Source organism: Squalius cephalus, assembly GCF_949319135.1.
Source record: "Squalius cephalus genome assembly, chromosome: 4".
NCBI lineage: Eukaryota > Metazoa > Chordata > Actinopteri > Cypriniformes > Leuciscidae > Squalius > Squalius cephalus.
The window spans coordinates 46001038-46017752 of record NC_137125.1 but is presented as its reverse complement, the minus strand read 5'-3'; the positions used below and the strand labels follow the sequence as shown (position 1 = coordinate 46017752).

The 16715-nt window shown below is 37.1% G+C and overlaps 1 protein-coding gene across 2 annotated transcripts; it reads right to left on the bottom strand.

Annotated features, from left to right (window-relative positions):
* Positions 1-68: 68 nt before the first annotated feature.
* podxl (podocalyxin-like) lies at positions 69-12996 on the bottom strand. 2 transcript variants are annotated; one of them, XM_079870267.1, is made up of 8 exons: positions 12620-12996; positions 5299-5973; positions 2773-2897; positions 2644-2673; positions 2255-2366; positions 2061-2104; positions 1848-1982; positions 69-1626 (listed from the first exon to the last, which is right to left on the bottom strand). In XM_079870267.1, the coding sequence occupies exons 1-8, from the start codon at positions 12648-12650 to the stop codon at positions 1432-1434; spliced, it is 1347 nt and encodes a 448-aa protein (XP_079726393.1). In that variant the 5' UTR covers positions 12651-12996; the 3' UTR covers positions 69-1431. The 2 variants fall into 2 exon arrangements, with proteins under 2 accessions (XP_079726393.1, XP_079726394.1); XM_079870268.1 differs by having other exon boundaries at positions 2773-2894; positions 12620-12777.
* Between the last annotated feature and the right edge of the window lie 3719 nt (positions 12997-16715).

The following is a 16715-nucleotide window of genomic DNA, read 5'->3' as shown; positions in this document are numbered from 1 at the left end:
ATTGTTCAAGATGAAGTGCATCAACATGTCGTATCATCTGTCCTATTGCTTTTAACAAGAAAACACACTTTCTTTAAAAAAAAAATCACAATTTTTTTAATTTATTAAAAATCATGGCCGTCCCTGTCCCATCTGACAGAGATGCGGCTTCCAGTGTATCAGACCCCTGTTGTTTGCACACAGTAGCAAACTGACTTTCAAATACAGAATACAGCTATAAATTCAAAATTAATACTTTGGTGGAAGTAGATCAGCTAAACCGAGGCAACAGTGAATCCTTTATAATGAAAATTGGTGTAGTGCATGCAAATACAATAAAAATAATGTTTTGGTGAAATCAACATCAAAACAATTAAATAAAACATCCCCCCCCCCAAAAAAAAGGTGATCAATGAACTAAACTGACAATTCTAATTAAAGACAGTGGCATATGAATATTTAAATAGTTGTAAATACATTTGACTGAGTTGTGTTGGATTTAGTGTCAAAAGTTTCAGGTTAACAAGACTGTAAACCTTCATTCTAGCTCAGTTATCAACACAGGTAGAACAGAAGGAAGATCATGTAAAAGTTATCTTGAACCATAGTCTAATTTACCAGGATGAATTATCCATTGGTCACAGTGTAATTTGGTGCCTATGAGTGTTAATCTTCCCTAAACAGAAAACAAACAAAGAAGCATTAAAAAAAGCATTATATACAAGCATAACAATTACATTCCTCTCAAGAATTAATACAGGGTTTCCACGGTACTGAATTATAAAAGTAATGTCAAGAGACTTTGTGAGTGCTGATTTTTAAAATCACATTATGGGAAAATTCATGGAAAAGTCATGGACATCCACTGATCAGAAACGCTGTGAATCTTGAATATATCACTTTAGAGAAAAAAACAGAGCAATTTGTACATTAAACTTAACTAGACAGTGCTTGGTGGCATTTTGAGGCATCATGAGGCACGCCTCCGATGCGAAGGCAATGAAATTGCCACATTTTGAACAAATTCTAAGGCAGTCCCAGAATGCACTGCAGTGGGGGGAAAAAAATCAAAGATGGTGAGCTTAATCACATAAAATATAAATTCTAAATTCAGTTTTTAATTTAATTAATTGAAACAGGCTAGATAGTTAGCTAAGCAACATGCTAACACAAACTATTGGTTTTAAAATAAGAGTGATAAGGAAAAGTTAAGGCACATTGACAGTCCATGTACACAACTCAGACATTTCCCTTTCCCATACACAGTGACACATGAAAGGTTTTCTGCTATTTCTAGCACGTACTTGACATCTAACTACTACATTACAGCATGTACATCCGGGAACCAAATGAAACTGTTGTTTGATAGTCTTTACATCAATCTCTGCTCTTCCTACATTCTGTCTGGTCACAATCTACCATTATGAGAGCACCAGGTTTTGTCTGGTGCCACTACAAGTGTGTGTCTTCTTCATCAGGTATGTCCTCTTTCAGCAGGTTGTCTATGGGGACGATCCAGCTGTCGTTGAACTCCCCGTTCAATGCCAGTTTCTTCTCTTGCATCTCCGGCTGTACCTCCATCACCTCCAGTGTTGGATTATCATGGTAACCATTCTCCACTGTTTGCATCTCTTCCGTCAGGTGTTGCTATCCAGGTAAAAGTATATTTTGGGATGTTAAACAGCGTAACACTTTGGTAATCAGGGCGTAACTTTAAACTTTGACATTTAAAGGACTCGAATCATTCAGAACATTGTTTCAAAATTCAGAGAGCAAAAAGGCCATTAGCTGTATTTATTGAAACTAGAGACTGACCCAATCAATGCAAGTACGTCTGACTCATTTTTGTGTTTGGAATTGAGTATTACCTGGTTCTTCCTGTAGGATCTGCGATGATAAGTGCAGTACGTAGCAAAGCAGCACAAAATGAGCACCAAAGTGCCACTCGAAGCCAAGATGGCAATCAACGTGTCTGGAATCGTCTGCTCGCTAACATCTCCTTTCTGCCAAGAAAAGGTGTGTTTGAGAATAAACAAACTTCCTGAGAGAGTCACAGTATTGTTGTCTGTTTATAGCCTGACCTGTTCTGAAGGTCTGTAGTTTTCTATCGGTATATTTTTGTCGGCTGTAAATGGAAAAAGAAGGGAATTACTATAATAACATTTTCTGTACTTATGTTATCAAAGATAACTGATCACAATATGGCAAGCACTAAATCCAGTGATTCCTTCAGATGAGGCTCTAATATGTTTGGAAACCGTAACATTTCCCTCACCGTTTATTCTTACTGTTGCAATTAATTGTTTGCCTTGAATTTCCAAGGTGACCGAGCAATTTCCTTTCATCTTCTGACCCAACATCTTACAGGTTTCAAGAATGATGTTCCCCTGTGCAAACAAAACAAATATGCATGATTTGATCATTTTTAAGGAGAATCTAGGCTGATTTTTTGAAAAATAGTCAGGCAATCTGCATACTGCTCTTGACCAAGAAATGTTCTCTGGCTCCATTTCATATATTGTTCTGTAATCGATTTTAAAATTATTTAACAATGTCTTTAAACGTTCAGAGTTTACAGGTCAAACAGCTCCCTTGTGGTATTTTTCCACAGAGGGTCTTGATATTGAATTGTTAGTGCATTTTAGTATGGAAATGTGCTCTCACCTTAATGCTGTCGCTCAGATTAAAGACAGGCTGCAGAAGAGAAAATAAAGAACATGATCATGTTCAATATCAGGGTCAAGAATGTAAACAATATACAAGAAACCAAAACCATAAATGCTAGTATTTTACATGAGTGATATTTCCGGGAGTTGAGGTGCTAGTCGCAGGATCAACTGATGTGATCGAAGCAGAAGTTGTTTGTGCTTCCGTCGTCTGAATAGTTTGAGAAACAGCCGACGTAGAGTCTGGTGCTGCTGTGGTGTGGACATGAAAAGTAAATTATTTTTATTAGTCCAAACTAAAACTACATTCTGTCATCATTTACTCACCCTCATGTCAACTTGTTATTGTGGAACACAGCAGAATATATTTTGAAGATTCAGTGCTCTTTCCCATACGGTTACCAAGAACTGTCAAGCTAAAAAAAAGTGCCATAATTTACCATAAAAGAATAGTGCTCACATCACAATTGAAAATCTTGTACGTTTTGTAACTTTGTAACACACTGCTTCTGAAAATTATTCAGAATAACTACAGTTGTAATTGAAATTATTCAGCCCCCATTGCAAATCAGTTTTATTGGCAAAATGTACAGACTTTCAGCTGTTTGCAATGAACAGATCAAACAAAAGTAATTGAAATATCTCAACACAACAGTTTCAAGTGGTTTCCCCAAATTCATTTGAAAATGCAACTTTTAATGACTTCTGCAGTCTCAAAATTATTCATCCCTCTTAACAGAATCCCTGACAGCAGTCAACAAATCTGCAAAACAGGCGTTGTCTCAAGCACACCTGATGCAACTAATCAAGGGCTTCATTAGTTGCATCAGGTGTGCTTAAGCTAGAACACATGAAATATCTGAACTGGCTAGGTTTGTTGAGTGTCACGTTTGACTGCATGTTATAAATATGGCTAAGTCAAAAGAATGGTCCAAAAAGTTAAGAGAAGATAATCATCGCCCTTCACAAAAAAGGAACAGGATACAAAAAGATAACGAAGACACTAAATGTTCCAACAGACATAGTTGGAAGCATAGTTCGCAAGTTCAAAAATAAAGGAACAGTGGTTACACTACCTGGACGGGGCAGAATAAGGAAGCTATAAATGACTACAACCAGATTTCTCAGAAGGCAGGTTCAGGAAAACCCTTGAGTGACTGCAAAAGACCTCCAGCAAGACTTATAACAGGCACTGAGGTTTCAGCTTGCACAGTAAGGCGTGTACTAAATGCATTCGGTTTCCATGCCAGAATTCCAAAACGTAAATCACTACTGACCCAAAAGTACAAGAAAAGTGCTCAAAATCATAGAAATAAGCCACAGAAGTTTTGGGATTCTGTTCTGTGGAGCGATGAAACAAAACTGGAACTTTTTTGGCCCTTTGGATCAGCGGGATATCTGGAGCAGCATATGCAGAAAAGAACACTTTGTCTACAGTTAAGCATGGTGGAGGTTTGGTGATGCTCTGGGGCTGCTTTGCATCCTCTGGCACTGGAAACCTGTAGCGTGTGGAAGGCAAAATGGATTCATTGCAATATCAAGAAATCCTTGGAGAAAACGTCATGACATCAGTGAGGGAGCTGAAGCTTGGGCGTCATTGGACCTTCCAAACAGGACAATGATCCCAAGCATACCTCAAATTCCACCAAGGCTTGGTTGCAGAAGAAGTCCTGGAAGATCCTACAGTGGCCATCACAGTCACCTGACTTGAACCACATAGAAAATCTCTGGTGGGATTTGAAGAAAGCAGTTGCAGCATGCAAACCCAATAATATTACTGAACTGTAGGCCATTTCTCATTAGGAATGGGCTAAGATTCCTCAGAAACGCTGCCAGAAGCTGCTGTCTGGTTATACATCTCGTTTGCTGCAGGTCACGACAGCAAAAGTAAAAAAAAAAGCTTGCCATGAATGGGTTGAATAATTTTGAGACTGCAGAAGTCATTAAAAGTTGCATTTTCAGTTGAATTTGGGGAAACCACTTGAAACATTTGTTGTGTTGAGCTATTTCAATTACTTTTCTTTGATTTGTTCATTGCAAACAGTTGAAAGTCTGTAAATTTTGCCTATAAAACTGATTTGCAATGGGTGCGATGTATAATAATTTCGATTACAACTGTAAATAATTAAAACCAAATCTGTTTATATTTGAAGTAGGCTATTTTACCTAACATTGCTGTGTTGTGTTTTTATGCTTATCAGATTATTAACCAAGCAGCATGATAACATCTAACTATTGGTTTTGAAACAGATTATCTACTGTAAGTGTGATGAAGAAAAGTTAGAGAGGCCATAGGTTGTGCATTGACATTCCCTGTATAGAACTCAGAATTTTCCCATTCCCATAGACTGTGAAGCACAAATCATTATGCTTTTCCGCTATTTCTAGCACATATTTGACATTTAAGTACTTAATTACAGATGACTAAATGCTCTTTCCAATACAATAGGAGCATAAAGAGACCAAGAGCAAAAAGAACAGCATGAACATTCTTCAAAAGTGATGCTTTTGTGTTCCGTGGAAGAAAAAAAGCCATACGAGTATGAAGGACAAGAGGGTAAGTAAATCACAGAATGTACCATATATAAATATTTAAGCGCTGTTCAAGTTGTGCAGTCATAAAGGCTGTACTATTGTGATTAATGTGACTCACGATTTGTGGAGACAGTTGATGTGTCTGCCTGGTTGACAGGGGTTGTTCCACTTTCTTTATGGGTAGTGGTTGCAGGTTTATTTGAGCTGGTGGTCCCTTGGCTGAGTGATGGTGTGTTTTGAGAACTGAGGTTGGATTCTGTAGGAGTAGCTTTTGTGTTGGTTGTGGTGGGTTGAATTGTTGTGATTTGGGTTGTGACTTGTTGGGGTGAATCAGACGTTGTTGGTTGCTGGGTCAGCTCTTTAGTTGTCAAAGATGTTAAAGATGTGTCAGTGTGACCTTTTGTAGTGGCTGGGGTGGAATACAGTGAAATGGTTGTACTAGGGTTCAGTGAGGTGGGGTTAATGGTGTTCAGTGAGGTGGTTATAGAGGGGCTCGATAAGATGATTGTAGTAGGGTTTGATGAGGTGACTATAATGGGGCTCAGTGTGTTGGGCTTTTTAGGGTCCGATGTGGTGAGTGTAGATTTGGGTGTAGTAGGGCCCAATGTGGCGAGTGTAGTGGGGCTCAGTGAGGGGGTTGTAGTGGGGTTTGGTGAGGTGGTTGAAGGAGGATTCGGTGAGGTGTTTGAACTGGAGTTTGAAGTGGTGGATAAAATCGGATTAGTGGTTGTCTGTAAGGTGGTCTGAATGGATTCCGATGAGTCGCATTGCATGTCATGCAGGAGGAGGGCACCTATGAGAAAAAAAAAAAAAAAACATATTAGAAGTGTAGGAATATGCTGCTCTGCATTTCTTATTGGTTCTGTGCGATTGCTATGGGGAATTATTCAGTAGGTACACAGCAGCAGTGCTGTAAACTCTGTTTTTGCATGTTGAAAAGAGTGAAAGTCATTGCTGATGAGTAAATGCACACTGGAACTATGATTTAAACAGAACTATTAGTGTTCTATCAATTGACAAAAGTAACAACTGAATTTTGTTACTTTTTATGGAGTATTTTCGCTGTTTGTAAATAAACACTCTAAACCAGGAATCAAGAGCTGAGATTAGTTATTTTAACAGTCAGACCTCATCTGGATTCTTTTCGTATGTGGATGTAGTTCTAAAATTTTGTTCTTCAAAGTGAAATTTCCTAATTCCTGTATTATCACATCATCATCAGTGAAATTTTATTGGCAGTGATTTAATTGTATGCTTAAAATGGCATTGGGTATATTAAATATAATATATATATAAACATAATTTAAACAGACCGTCTTATATTTTGATTTCATGCAATTTCCTTCCTTCTTTAGGTATCAGACGGCCTTTGAAAAACAGTACATTTTCATTACTAAGTTTGAATGAATTCGGTCAAGCTGTGAATTTAAGTTTTCTTGTTTTTATTTATGCACATCATATTGTTAATATTGTGTCTTGATGTCACATTGTTATGGGACTTTATCTCTGTTGTAGTGAGCTTGACAGGACACTCCATACAATAACTTAGGAAGTAACACACCTACTCTTATGGGCGAAACCACAGATGCCAAAACAATGGTGTCCAAATTTGTTTCATAGTCTCTTGAGACTCAATACAATAGTTTTTCCTTAAAGGAGAACTCCGGTCAATTTTAACATTGAGCTCATTTTATTGTACATTTGGAGTGCTGTCAATACAGAGAACAACAACAAAAATCGGTGTTGCCTAAAGTCAGATTCACCCATGTTCACTCTGAAGGAATCACTCACATTTTCTGTGCACTTGTAATGACACATCAAGGATGTTAAGAGGCTAAAAGCAGGTTTAGTACTTGCCCTATTGAAGTCAACAGGGTGCAAATTTTAAAAATAGAATAACTCGGTGTAGGCAACACCGATTTTTGTCGTTGTTCTCTGTATTGACAGCACTCCAAATGTACAAAAAAATGAGCTCAATGTTAAAATTGACCGGAGTTCTCCTTTAACCTGCAGCTCTCAAGTTCATATTTGCTATTCAACAGACATCTACCTTACTTGATCCAGTGTTTATTACCCACCCACCACACACACATACACATAATGAAATTATTATATATTATTATAGTACTTAAGCTTTTTATTTAAGCTACAGCTGTCTTATATATATATATATATATATATATATATATGTGTGTGTGTGTGTGTGTGTGTGTGTTGTGTAACTTAAAACAATTTGAGTCATTATTCATGACAGTAAGCAGATATCTCTGTCAAAACATCGTTGGCTGATCCAAACACCATGGCGACTATTTATATCAATCAGTCCAAAACTTTATGTAATAAGTGACTTAAACTCCTACATTTAACACTATTAATTTCCAGTGTTGGTGTAGTTCCTAATGCTTTTTACCAGAACTGTTCATTGGCCACCCAGGATGAAGATCTTGTAAATCTTGACCTAATGGGATGTCAGGACAATCAGTAGTGGTTGTTGTAGAAACGGGGTTGCTGTCGGGATGGGGGGTAGTGATGAGAGGCTGTTTATTTTGGTTGGTGAACCAGTGTTGTCTTTCGTTTAGCCCTCTGTCTAATCACCATCTTATCACGCAGCCTTGCGTATCCAAAAATACGGCCACTGCTAATCAGCATGGCTGCCTATCACAGCTCCAGACCTTACATGTTGAACTAAGTCCTTTCTCTGCACGCCATTGGTTCTTGTTTTTAAGCACCCAATTGATTACCATGAAACTCTTTGAATGTATTAGTTTGAGTAATGGAAAGTTTGAGGTTGGTGTTTTTACTCTTATCCTTCATCACCCCGAGGTTTCCAATAGTTCCATCGTTAGGATTGACCCTCGTTGACCCTGCTGTCAGTTGCGGTCTGTATATTACCCACTGACAGGGCTGCCGGTCCTAACACTATCAATGTAGAGACTGTTTAGACAATATGCAGACATTTCATGGCTGACCCCTCACAGAGGCATATCTGTCCTACAGGCTCCCACACTCTCACTGGGATTCTGGAGGTACCAGATAACAGGAGCTCAACACACTCATCTTAAAGACTGGGATCTCTTGCTTATCATGGCTGATCAAATTGATTTGATCAAAAATACAGTAAAAACATTAATATTGTCAAATATTATTACAATTTCAAATAACTGTTTTCTGTTTTAATATATTTTAATTTATTCCTGTGATGATAAAGCTGAATTTTCATCATCATTATTCCAGTCTTTAGTGTCACATGATCCTTCTGAAATCATTCTAATTTGCTCATTTGGTGCTTATTTATTACGAATTATTATTAGTGCTCAATTACAAATAATGGTTATTATTATTATTATTATTATTATCAATATTGAAAATATTGACTGTTTCTTCTGCTTAATATTTTTGCTATTAATATTTTGAATAGAAAGTTCAAAAGAACAGCATTTTAAAGCATACTTGCTGAACAAAAGTATAAATTTCTTTTTCTTTTTTTTAAAAAAAAACATACGTACCTCAAACTTTTAAATGGTAATGTATCACTTTTCCACAAAAATATTAAGCAGCAAAAACTGTTTCAACGTTGATCAGCAAATTAGAATGATTTCTGAAGGATCATGTGACTGCTGAAAATTTAACTTTTCCATCACAGGAAAAAAATAAACGGAGCATTATATAGACAGACAGAGATGTTAAATTGTAATAATATTTCACAATAATACAACTTTTACTGTATTTTTTATCAAATAAATGCAGCCAGGATGTCTTTCAAAAAATTAAAAAATTAAAATATTCTTTTGACCGCTAGTGTAACTAGTTTAAAGTTTGTGAAAAGCTGTTCACAAACAAAAAAAAGTTTATTGAAAATCAAAATAAGTTTGTATTGACCGAGTTTATTCAGATTTCTTTGTCTGAAAGTAAAAATATTATCAAAATCTTTAATTTAAAGGACCAAGTTATATTTTAAGGGGATTAATCAAGTTGTAAACTGTTCCTAATTTGCCTCTTGGATTAATACAGTTGTATTATATTGTATTGTACTAATTGATCTGAATACTAGGACCCCCCCCCCCCCCCCCCCCCAACAAGAAAAAAAAAGACCTTCTTGGGCCCCAAGCCCCCTCTCCCCAAGATAGTGTCCTATTCAGGGGTAATTGAACAGGCCCAGTAGGAGGGGGAGGGGTAAGATGGAGTTGGTGGGCATCTAACCCCCTCTATTGAGATGAGGAGAGGGACTGTGAATATAAAAATGTGCACAATGAATGAAAGACAGACAGAAGAAAAAGAGAAGGAGTCTGAGAGGGCTGGACAGGGGCCGAACAAGGTCAGAGGACATTTGTGTGCCTGACTCAAATGCATTCCTCATGACACACACTATCAGACGTCATTATGGCGTACTAATAGAACTGTATCAAGCTTTTTGAGGACTGCATACTCAAAGTGTGAGGTATCAAAGCTGAAGTGCCACATCCCCCCCATTTAAGGATAAAGGGATTTTGAATAATTGCAAACACTCAATAATGAGGAGGTGAAATATGAGCTCATCTGTTGGAGAGTGCCTTTTTTTTTTTTTTTTTTTGCTAAGAAATACTAGCTGCTTTAAGGCGCAAAGTATCCGTGTGATGAAATGAAGGATTTGTGGGTGGAGAGGGGAGGCCGGGTTAGAGGTTGGATTAGAGAAGGGAGTTGAAGACCGTGGCGGTGCCAGTTGCAGACGTTATACATAATAAGGAGATCAGAAGAGGAGGGGGAGACTGACAGAGGGGGGCCATCTTTGCAATCTCAAGATACACAAGCGTATCTCTCACTCTCTCTTTACCTTACACAGCTCCCTTATAAAGCATTCCGACACTCCTACGTTAAGCAGGGAATTACACTACTTCTTGGTGCCATACTAAGAACCCATGAAATCAAAATTGGCGTTCTGTGGCTTTTAGTCAATGAATAGTTACTAATAGTTATGCTAGTATGTCAAAATAAAGATTTAGCTGATAAATATACACTATACTATCTATTTTGGGTAAACTTGTGACTCATCTTGCACTCATGGTAGAGCTGCATGATTCTGGATAAATTAAGAATCACATTTTTTTTTGTTTAAAACAGAGATTGATTCCCCACGATTCTGAACAGACAAACTAAACAAAATAACATGTAACATGTTTACTCGAGGTTCTGACAAAACGTTAATTGCTGCAGTCTATTTAAAATGTTAAAATAATCTGAATGAATAAAAAAAAAAACATCAGTTTTGAATGAATGATTCACTCATACAGACTTAACTTGTTTCATTACTGGATGAATCAGTGTTTTTTGAACTAATCTCTTTATTCAATTCAATTAATATTTATTTGTATAGCGCTTTTCACAATACACGTCATTTCAAAGCAGCTTTAGAGAAAATGCATGAGTCCTAATTACAATTTAGAGTGATCTGTTATCAGAGGTAACTGCCTAAGTTATGTATTTCAGAAATGTACATATACAGAATGAGTTAGCTAAAAATGTAATTTATGTCAAAATTTCCATTGATTATTAAAAATAATCTCTTGAATGAATGATTCAATGACATTATTTTTTTTAACAGTCACTTGTTGCCACCTACTGGTGTAACGATGTAATCGATAGTCGTAATTTGAAGCTTTCTAAAGGTGATTTGCTCAATTTTGATTGCTAGCATAGTTGTTTATATCTGAACTATAAACTTTTATTCCAGTACTTCTGTGACAATATGAATATTTGTAACTCAGTTACATAAGAGACAAAAACATAAAGACATCTTACTGATCCCAAACCTTTGAACGATAGTGTATTATATTAATAAAAAAATCTATTTCAGTTTTATTCAACTGTGGGTTTTTTTAGTTCATGGTTGTAATGCAAACTAATGGTTATTGGCTATTTAAAAAGGGACACGCCCTTCACCCAAACTTCCTGTTTCAGTAGGAAAACCACGCATAATAAGGCTTTTCATGGGGTCTTTAAAAAGCATTCTACAAATCCACCCTCATCTACTCATGCTTCATAGAAATCAGTCTTTCATTCTTTGAATAATCTCAATAATCGAATAAAAAGTTGGATCGGCTTAGAGATGCAGTAAGAGAGAGAGAGATTATGAAAGAAGTGAACAGAGGAGAGAGGAAATAAATGCCACACCTTCCCTGGGAACGGGTTTGTTGACAGAACACTTTCCTAACCATTGTTCTGCACTTTCCCAAGCCTTGTGTGAGATGTCCGGTCAGTACTCATCCACACCATTGCCAAAAGATACTTTGATGCAGTCAGTTTAGTTTGGCTAATATAAATGTTGAAGGAACACAAGGAAGCCCTCAAAACTCCGGTTAATCATAGGGAACATTTTATAAATATTCGGCATGGGGAAAAAACATTGAGAGCCTAAAGGCTTAACCGTAATGAACCTTAAAAAGTGGAGATTACAACATCCTCACTTCTTGCACTACTCCAAGCCTTGCAAGAATGCAATTTCAAACAATTAATTAGACCTCTCAGAAAAGGCTGACGGAGACAGAGTATAGGCTAGTCAGAAATGCTTATGATGCTTTTAGGTCAGCTAAACAAAACATGACCTTCTTTTATAGGCTGTCAGCCTGATGTGGACGGGTGCAGGTGCACCACACTGATAATTAAAGAATAACAGTCTCCTCCCTTACATCCCTCTTGAGTCGGAGACGCACTTCATCTGTAATTGTGTCACTGTTTGTCATTTCAGCAAAGCAGCGGACAGAAATGTTGAGTGGCACAGATGCTGCACTTCCCAGAGCTCTTTGCACAATTTTCTGCCACTATAACAAATCTCCCCCACACATGTGGTCAGGACCTTTAAGATCAGCAGCCATCGCTGTCAGCAAAATGTTATTTTTTGATCATTATCTTTAAGTCATTAACATCAGATTAGCAGCTGATGCACATTCAAATATAAATGTTTATGATAATTCCAACAGTTTTTTTGTTTGTTTGTTAATTTAGATGAGCATGTCAGAAAGTGTCCCATAAATTGATTTTATTTTTTTTTACGGTTTGAAAAACAGTAGGCTAATCACTTAAGAAATTAAAAATAGTAAAGGGGCAATTGTTATCCCCTAATACAACACTTTTTGGCTCATTAATAAAAGTTAGTGTGAACTAAATGTTAAAGTCGGACTCAAAGTCTTCTCTCTATTGCCGCTAATAGCAACTGAATAAATACGTTTAAGTCACTATGACGTTATTGTGAATTAGAACATTGAATGAATTTAAAACATTTATTAATAAGTTCTAAAACAACTAACAGTTTATATTCAAAAGAGGCGTTTGAATAATCAACCGTTAATGAGCCTATATCGCGTTATATTAATTTGTCTAATTATTATTTAGCCTCTATATGAGTAGCCTGTTTAAGTTAATTAATATTCAAACACCATCCTTAACGTTAATGAACGTAAACTCACCTAATACAATGATTGTCCATGTGATTGCCATTTTCAGTCCGTCAGTTTGATGCTCGCCGCTCCGCGTTCACTGACTTCAGAAAAAGTTTTGCATGGAAATGTGGAGACCCCGATCGGTTCCGCTTGTCGTCTTGAGTTTGTATCTGAACTTTTTTTTGCAGCTGGTATCTTAAAGCCAAGAGGAGTGCTTTTGTTTGTGCTGCTGCTTCTCTGCGGCTCTACCCCACCCTGAGGGTCCGGGGATTTGGGGGGTAAAGTTTTGGTGGGTTTCCTTGGCTGCGCGGATTGTGATGTATTGAAGTCGTCTGGAGTGACGTGCTGTGCTGTGCTCGCGCTGCTGCTGCTGCTGCTGTCACGCGTGCACAGAGGGTCTGTATGAGATGTATCAGCTCATGCGGGGGGACTCAATAGAGAGGGCTGGGTTGGACTCAGGCACAAGACTAGCCCATGAATAACACTGTCCACTCTAGTAATGTCTGAGATCAAACATGCCACTCTTTTAAGTGCTGATGTATCTTTAAATTTCTTTTATTTCTGCGTTTTTAAATATTGTTTTTAAACATTTAAGGGTGTTACACAATAATATATATATATATAAATATATAAATATATATATATATATATATATATATATATATATATATATATATATAGGGGAGACCAGGGACAGTTGTAACACTTTTTTCCATTTTAGCAATACATCAAAAACCATTTATACTGGAATAACCAATTTGTTATATTATAAACTTCAATCTGTCAACTTCTGAAACAATGTATTTAAGTGGTTTTATGAAATATGTACAGGTTGCAAATTGATTTTAATACAGTCTCTCCACTGTTACAACCGTCCCAGTGTACAGGGACGGTTGTAACACATGTCAGGGACGGTTGTGACATGTCTAAAATATACATAATTAATCAATCATATACTCAAAATGGAAAATATTATTTATCAGTCATGTTATTGTGACTATTCATTTAATGTTTTTAAGGAATGATTACCTTTTTTCATACTACATGACAAAAAAAGAGGTGAAACTGTCAAATTATAATACAAGAAATTTATTTAATGGGTAGAACACCTCAAAAAAGTTTAAACATGAACTCAAACATTTTAATTTGCACATTAAAGCTAAACTATGCAGGTTTTTTTTAGCTTGATTAGTTTTTACAATATAAATGAAACTTGGTTGGTGATACTGGGACGGTTGTAACGGGGCGTTACAACCGTCCCAGTATCACCAACCATGTTTTGATCTCATGTGAGCTAGCTTGACTGCTAGTTTGACACTTGTTAGCCATTTCTATTTGTAGCTTACAAAACAGTGATTCTAATAATTCCAGCAGAATTAATATGCATTCAAAATGTGGTGGAAAAATTGCCCTAGCTGAGTTATTTTTATAATTAGCCTATAACATATGATATTAAAAAATATTTCCAGAATATTGGTGCGATTGCAAATGTGATAATTATTTTATAAAACAGTTCAGTAAACAAAGAGTGAATATTGTGATGTGACATTTTAGACAAAATATTCCAAATATTCTCTGTTTTTGCTCTATTTCTCCAATGACAATTGGACCTATTGGCGGTTTTAACTTCATAATTAAAAATATATAACTTATATAAAGGGTATGCCAGTTTGAAGGATGCCATTTGGTGGCATAGGAACCATTATACTTGAATTGTGAATTGTTTAATGCCTTTTAATGGTCTTCTGCAATGTTTGAGGCATATTTATTTTTTGTTGTTTTTAATGTAATATTTTTATTTAATTCAATTTATTTGAATCATTTAAGACAATAACCAGGGAGTCACAATATGCATCATTTTAATGTGTTGCTTTTCACTTACAGACTTTGTAATTTGTATTAGTTTGAGAATTTGGATATTAGTTTGAGAATTTGCCGTGCAGTATTTGGTGAAGTTCATCAACGTCAAAGAACGGGTTAATTTGTCTGAGAAAGCTATGTGTAAGCGCAGCTGCTGTGGCGTTTGCTGTGACCAGATCTGACGCTGCCAGCACACACACCAGTCACCAAGCCAAAAACCATGACAACCGGACTTCAAAAGCTCCTGTTTTAGTCTGGGAAATTCATGTTTACTTTTAAGTGCCATAAAAGACAATACCTCCATTCAATTTTAGTTTCATGAACTGTGACCTTTTGTGACCTCCACTCATGGGCATCTACTTATGCTCCATTAAATATAGCATTAACTCAGTGTGGGCCCAGAGAAGCCCCTCTGCTACAAGCAGTCAATAGGAAACGTTAGATCAGAGCGGTGACAAAGCTCCCGTCATGCCATGTGTGATTGTTATGAATGGTAGAGGGGAAATGTTTTGGGTGCTGTACAAAGGGAGATAAACATATGGGTGTTGGTCATACTTCCTGGGCGTCTCTTTCTGTCCTGAAATAGATGCCAAGATAGGCTGTTTGCTCTTAACACTTTAAGCACGAAACTTTTGGAGACTGAATCCATTGTTATGTGGAGAATCAAATTGTTTTAAATTGATAAGACACTTCTGTTCTTTATCTTACGGTTTAGCTGAGATGTGAGCCGTGGGTGTGTTATCAAGTGTAAATGCTCCATGATTCTCACAATTGTGTCGTAATGCAAGCAGCTGAGCAAAGGAATGCGGTGAATATATTGGTATTGCTCTGGAAGTCCAGACGTTTTTAATTTGATATTTGAATAGACTTTGCATTGCGACGAACTTTGACGGCTCATAGGATTTCGTAAAAACGTGGGCTGCCACATTTGAAGGGGTTGGCAGGCTCTGTAAGAACACACTCCCAATGGGGTATAAGTTGTACCTCTGGGGGGGGGGGGGGGGGCAAAAGCTGCCCAAAGTTGCCCCATAGACGTACTATGGTGAAGGGACGGCCATTGAAACGCGTACATGTTTTTCCTGCTATGGTAGGTACAGGTTTCCAGTGATTTTACCATTCAGTGTTAATGGCTCAGTTCAATTTCAGATAATTTGGGTTGGAAAGGTTAACCTCACAGGACAATAGAATATTAATACTCCACTCACACACATCCAGCTCTATCTTGTAATGTAAAGCATTTGTAGAACTAGAGAACTTTGTTGAGCTGGATTTTCAAGGGAGCCCTTCTGACACACTTCGCAGAGCGGCGAGTGACGGAGCGCATGCTAAACAGCTCAGGGGTCGCAAGGCTGGAGGTTGGTGCTCTCACGTCTGGCTTCACGCCTCCCATCCATCGTTAGCGGGCGGTTTGTCACAGGGAGAGCGCGCGCTCACCCTGCCTCATTAAAGACCCACAATGGTAAGAGCATTCCAAGAATGCGGGCGCTCATTCACTCTCCCTCTTTAGATGCGCTGAGACTGCGTGCCAAGCACTGACAAGGCAGGGGAAAGCCTCCCCCATGATGAATACGATTTCTAAAGCTTTTTTATTGAATTTATCTTGGGATTTATGGCATGTGTTCTTCAGATATGTGGAAAGTGTGTACTGTGCACTGTAGATGTCTAGCGTTCACATTCCATGTTCCAGTTTTCTGAAATGATTGCCTATAACATGTTTTGTGACTTCAGATGTTTGAGTATTTCTGAATGATTCATCCTGAAAAGAAGACACAGAGGGCAGGGTGTTGGTGACATTTTTGTTTTTAAAGGAATAGTTAAATTAATTTTAAATTACAATTTAAATTGAATTATAATTCTGTCATCATTTACCCACCCTTTTGTCACTTGAAATGAAGACATCTTTTTATTTATTTATTAAAATGTGCAAAATAACACAGGTATCAGAGCGTGAGGCTGAGCTATTTTATTTAATAGGGTTGAGTTATTCTATTTAATAATAATGTATTTATATTTTTTTTCACTTTACAGAGGCCATTGGGGACCCCGCCATATCTAGGCTCAGAAAATCATGGAGACAATTTAGAGGAAAAGAACAAGAGTTGTTTTTGAGTTAAACAGGTGCAGTACCCATTTATTTAATTTCGTAAAATAAAATCTCCCAGGACAGCTGCCTGATAAATAACTTTGTGAACCATGGAGCAGGGAGAAAATAGTATTTCATTTATTTATTGCTCACTAAATTAAATTGCCAAACATTTAACTT

Bases quoted from the DNA above. Each gene is read 5' to 3' on its own strand.
- podxl (XM_079870267.1), bottom strand. From the start codon at position 12,650: ATGGCAATCACATGGACAATCATTGTATTAG. The intron at 2,674-2,772 runs GTAAAATACTAG...TCTCTTCTGCAG, and splicing joins CTCCCGGAAATATCACTCAT to CCTGTCTTTAATCTGAGCGA. The intron at 2,367-2,643 runs GTGAGAGCACAT...TTGTTTGCACAG, and splicing joins ATCTGAGCGACAGCATTAAG to GGGAACATCATTCTTGAAAC.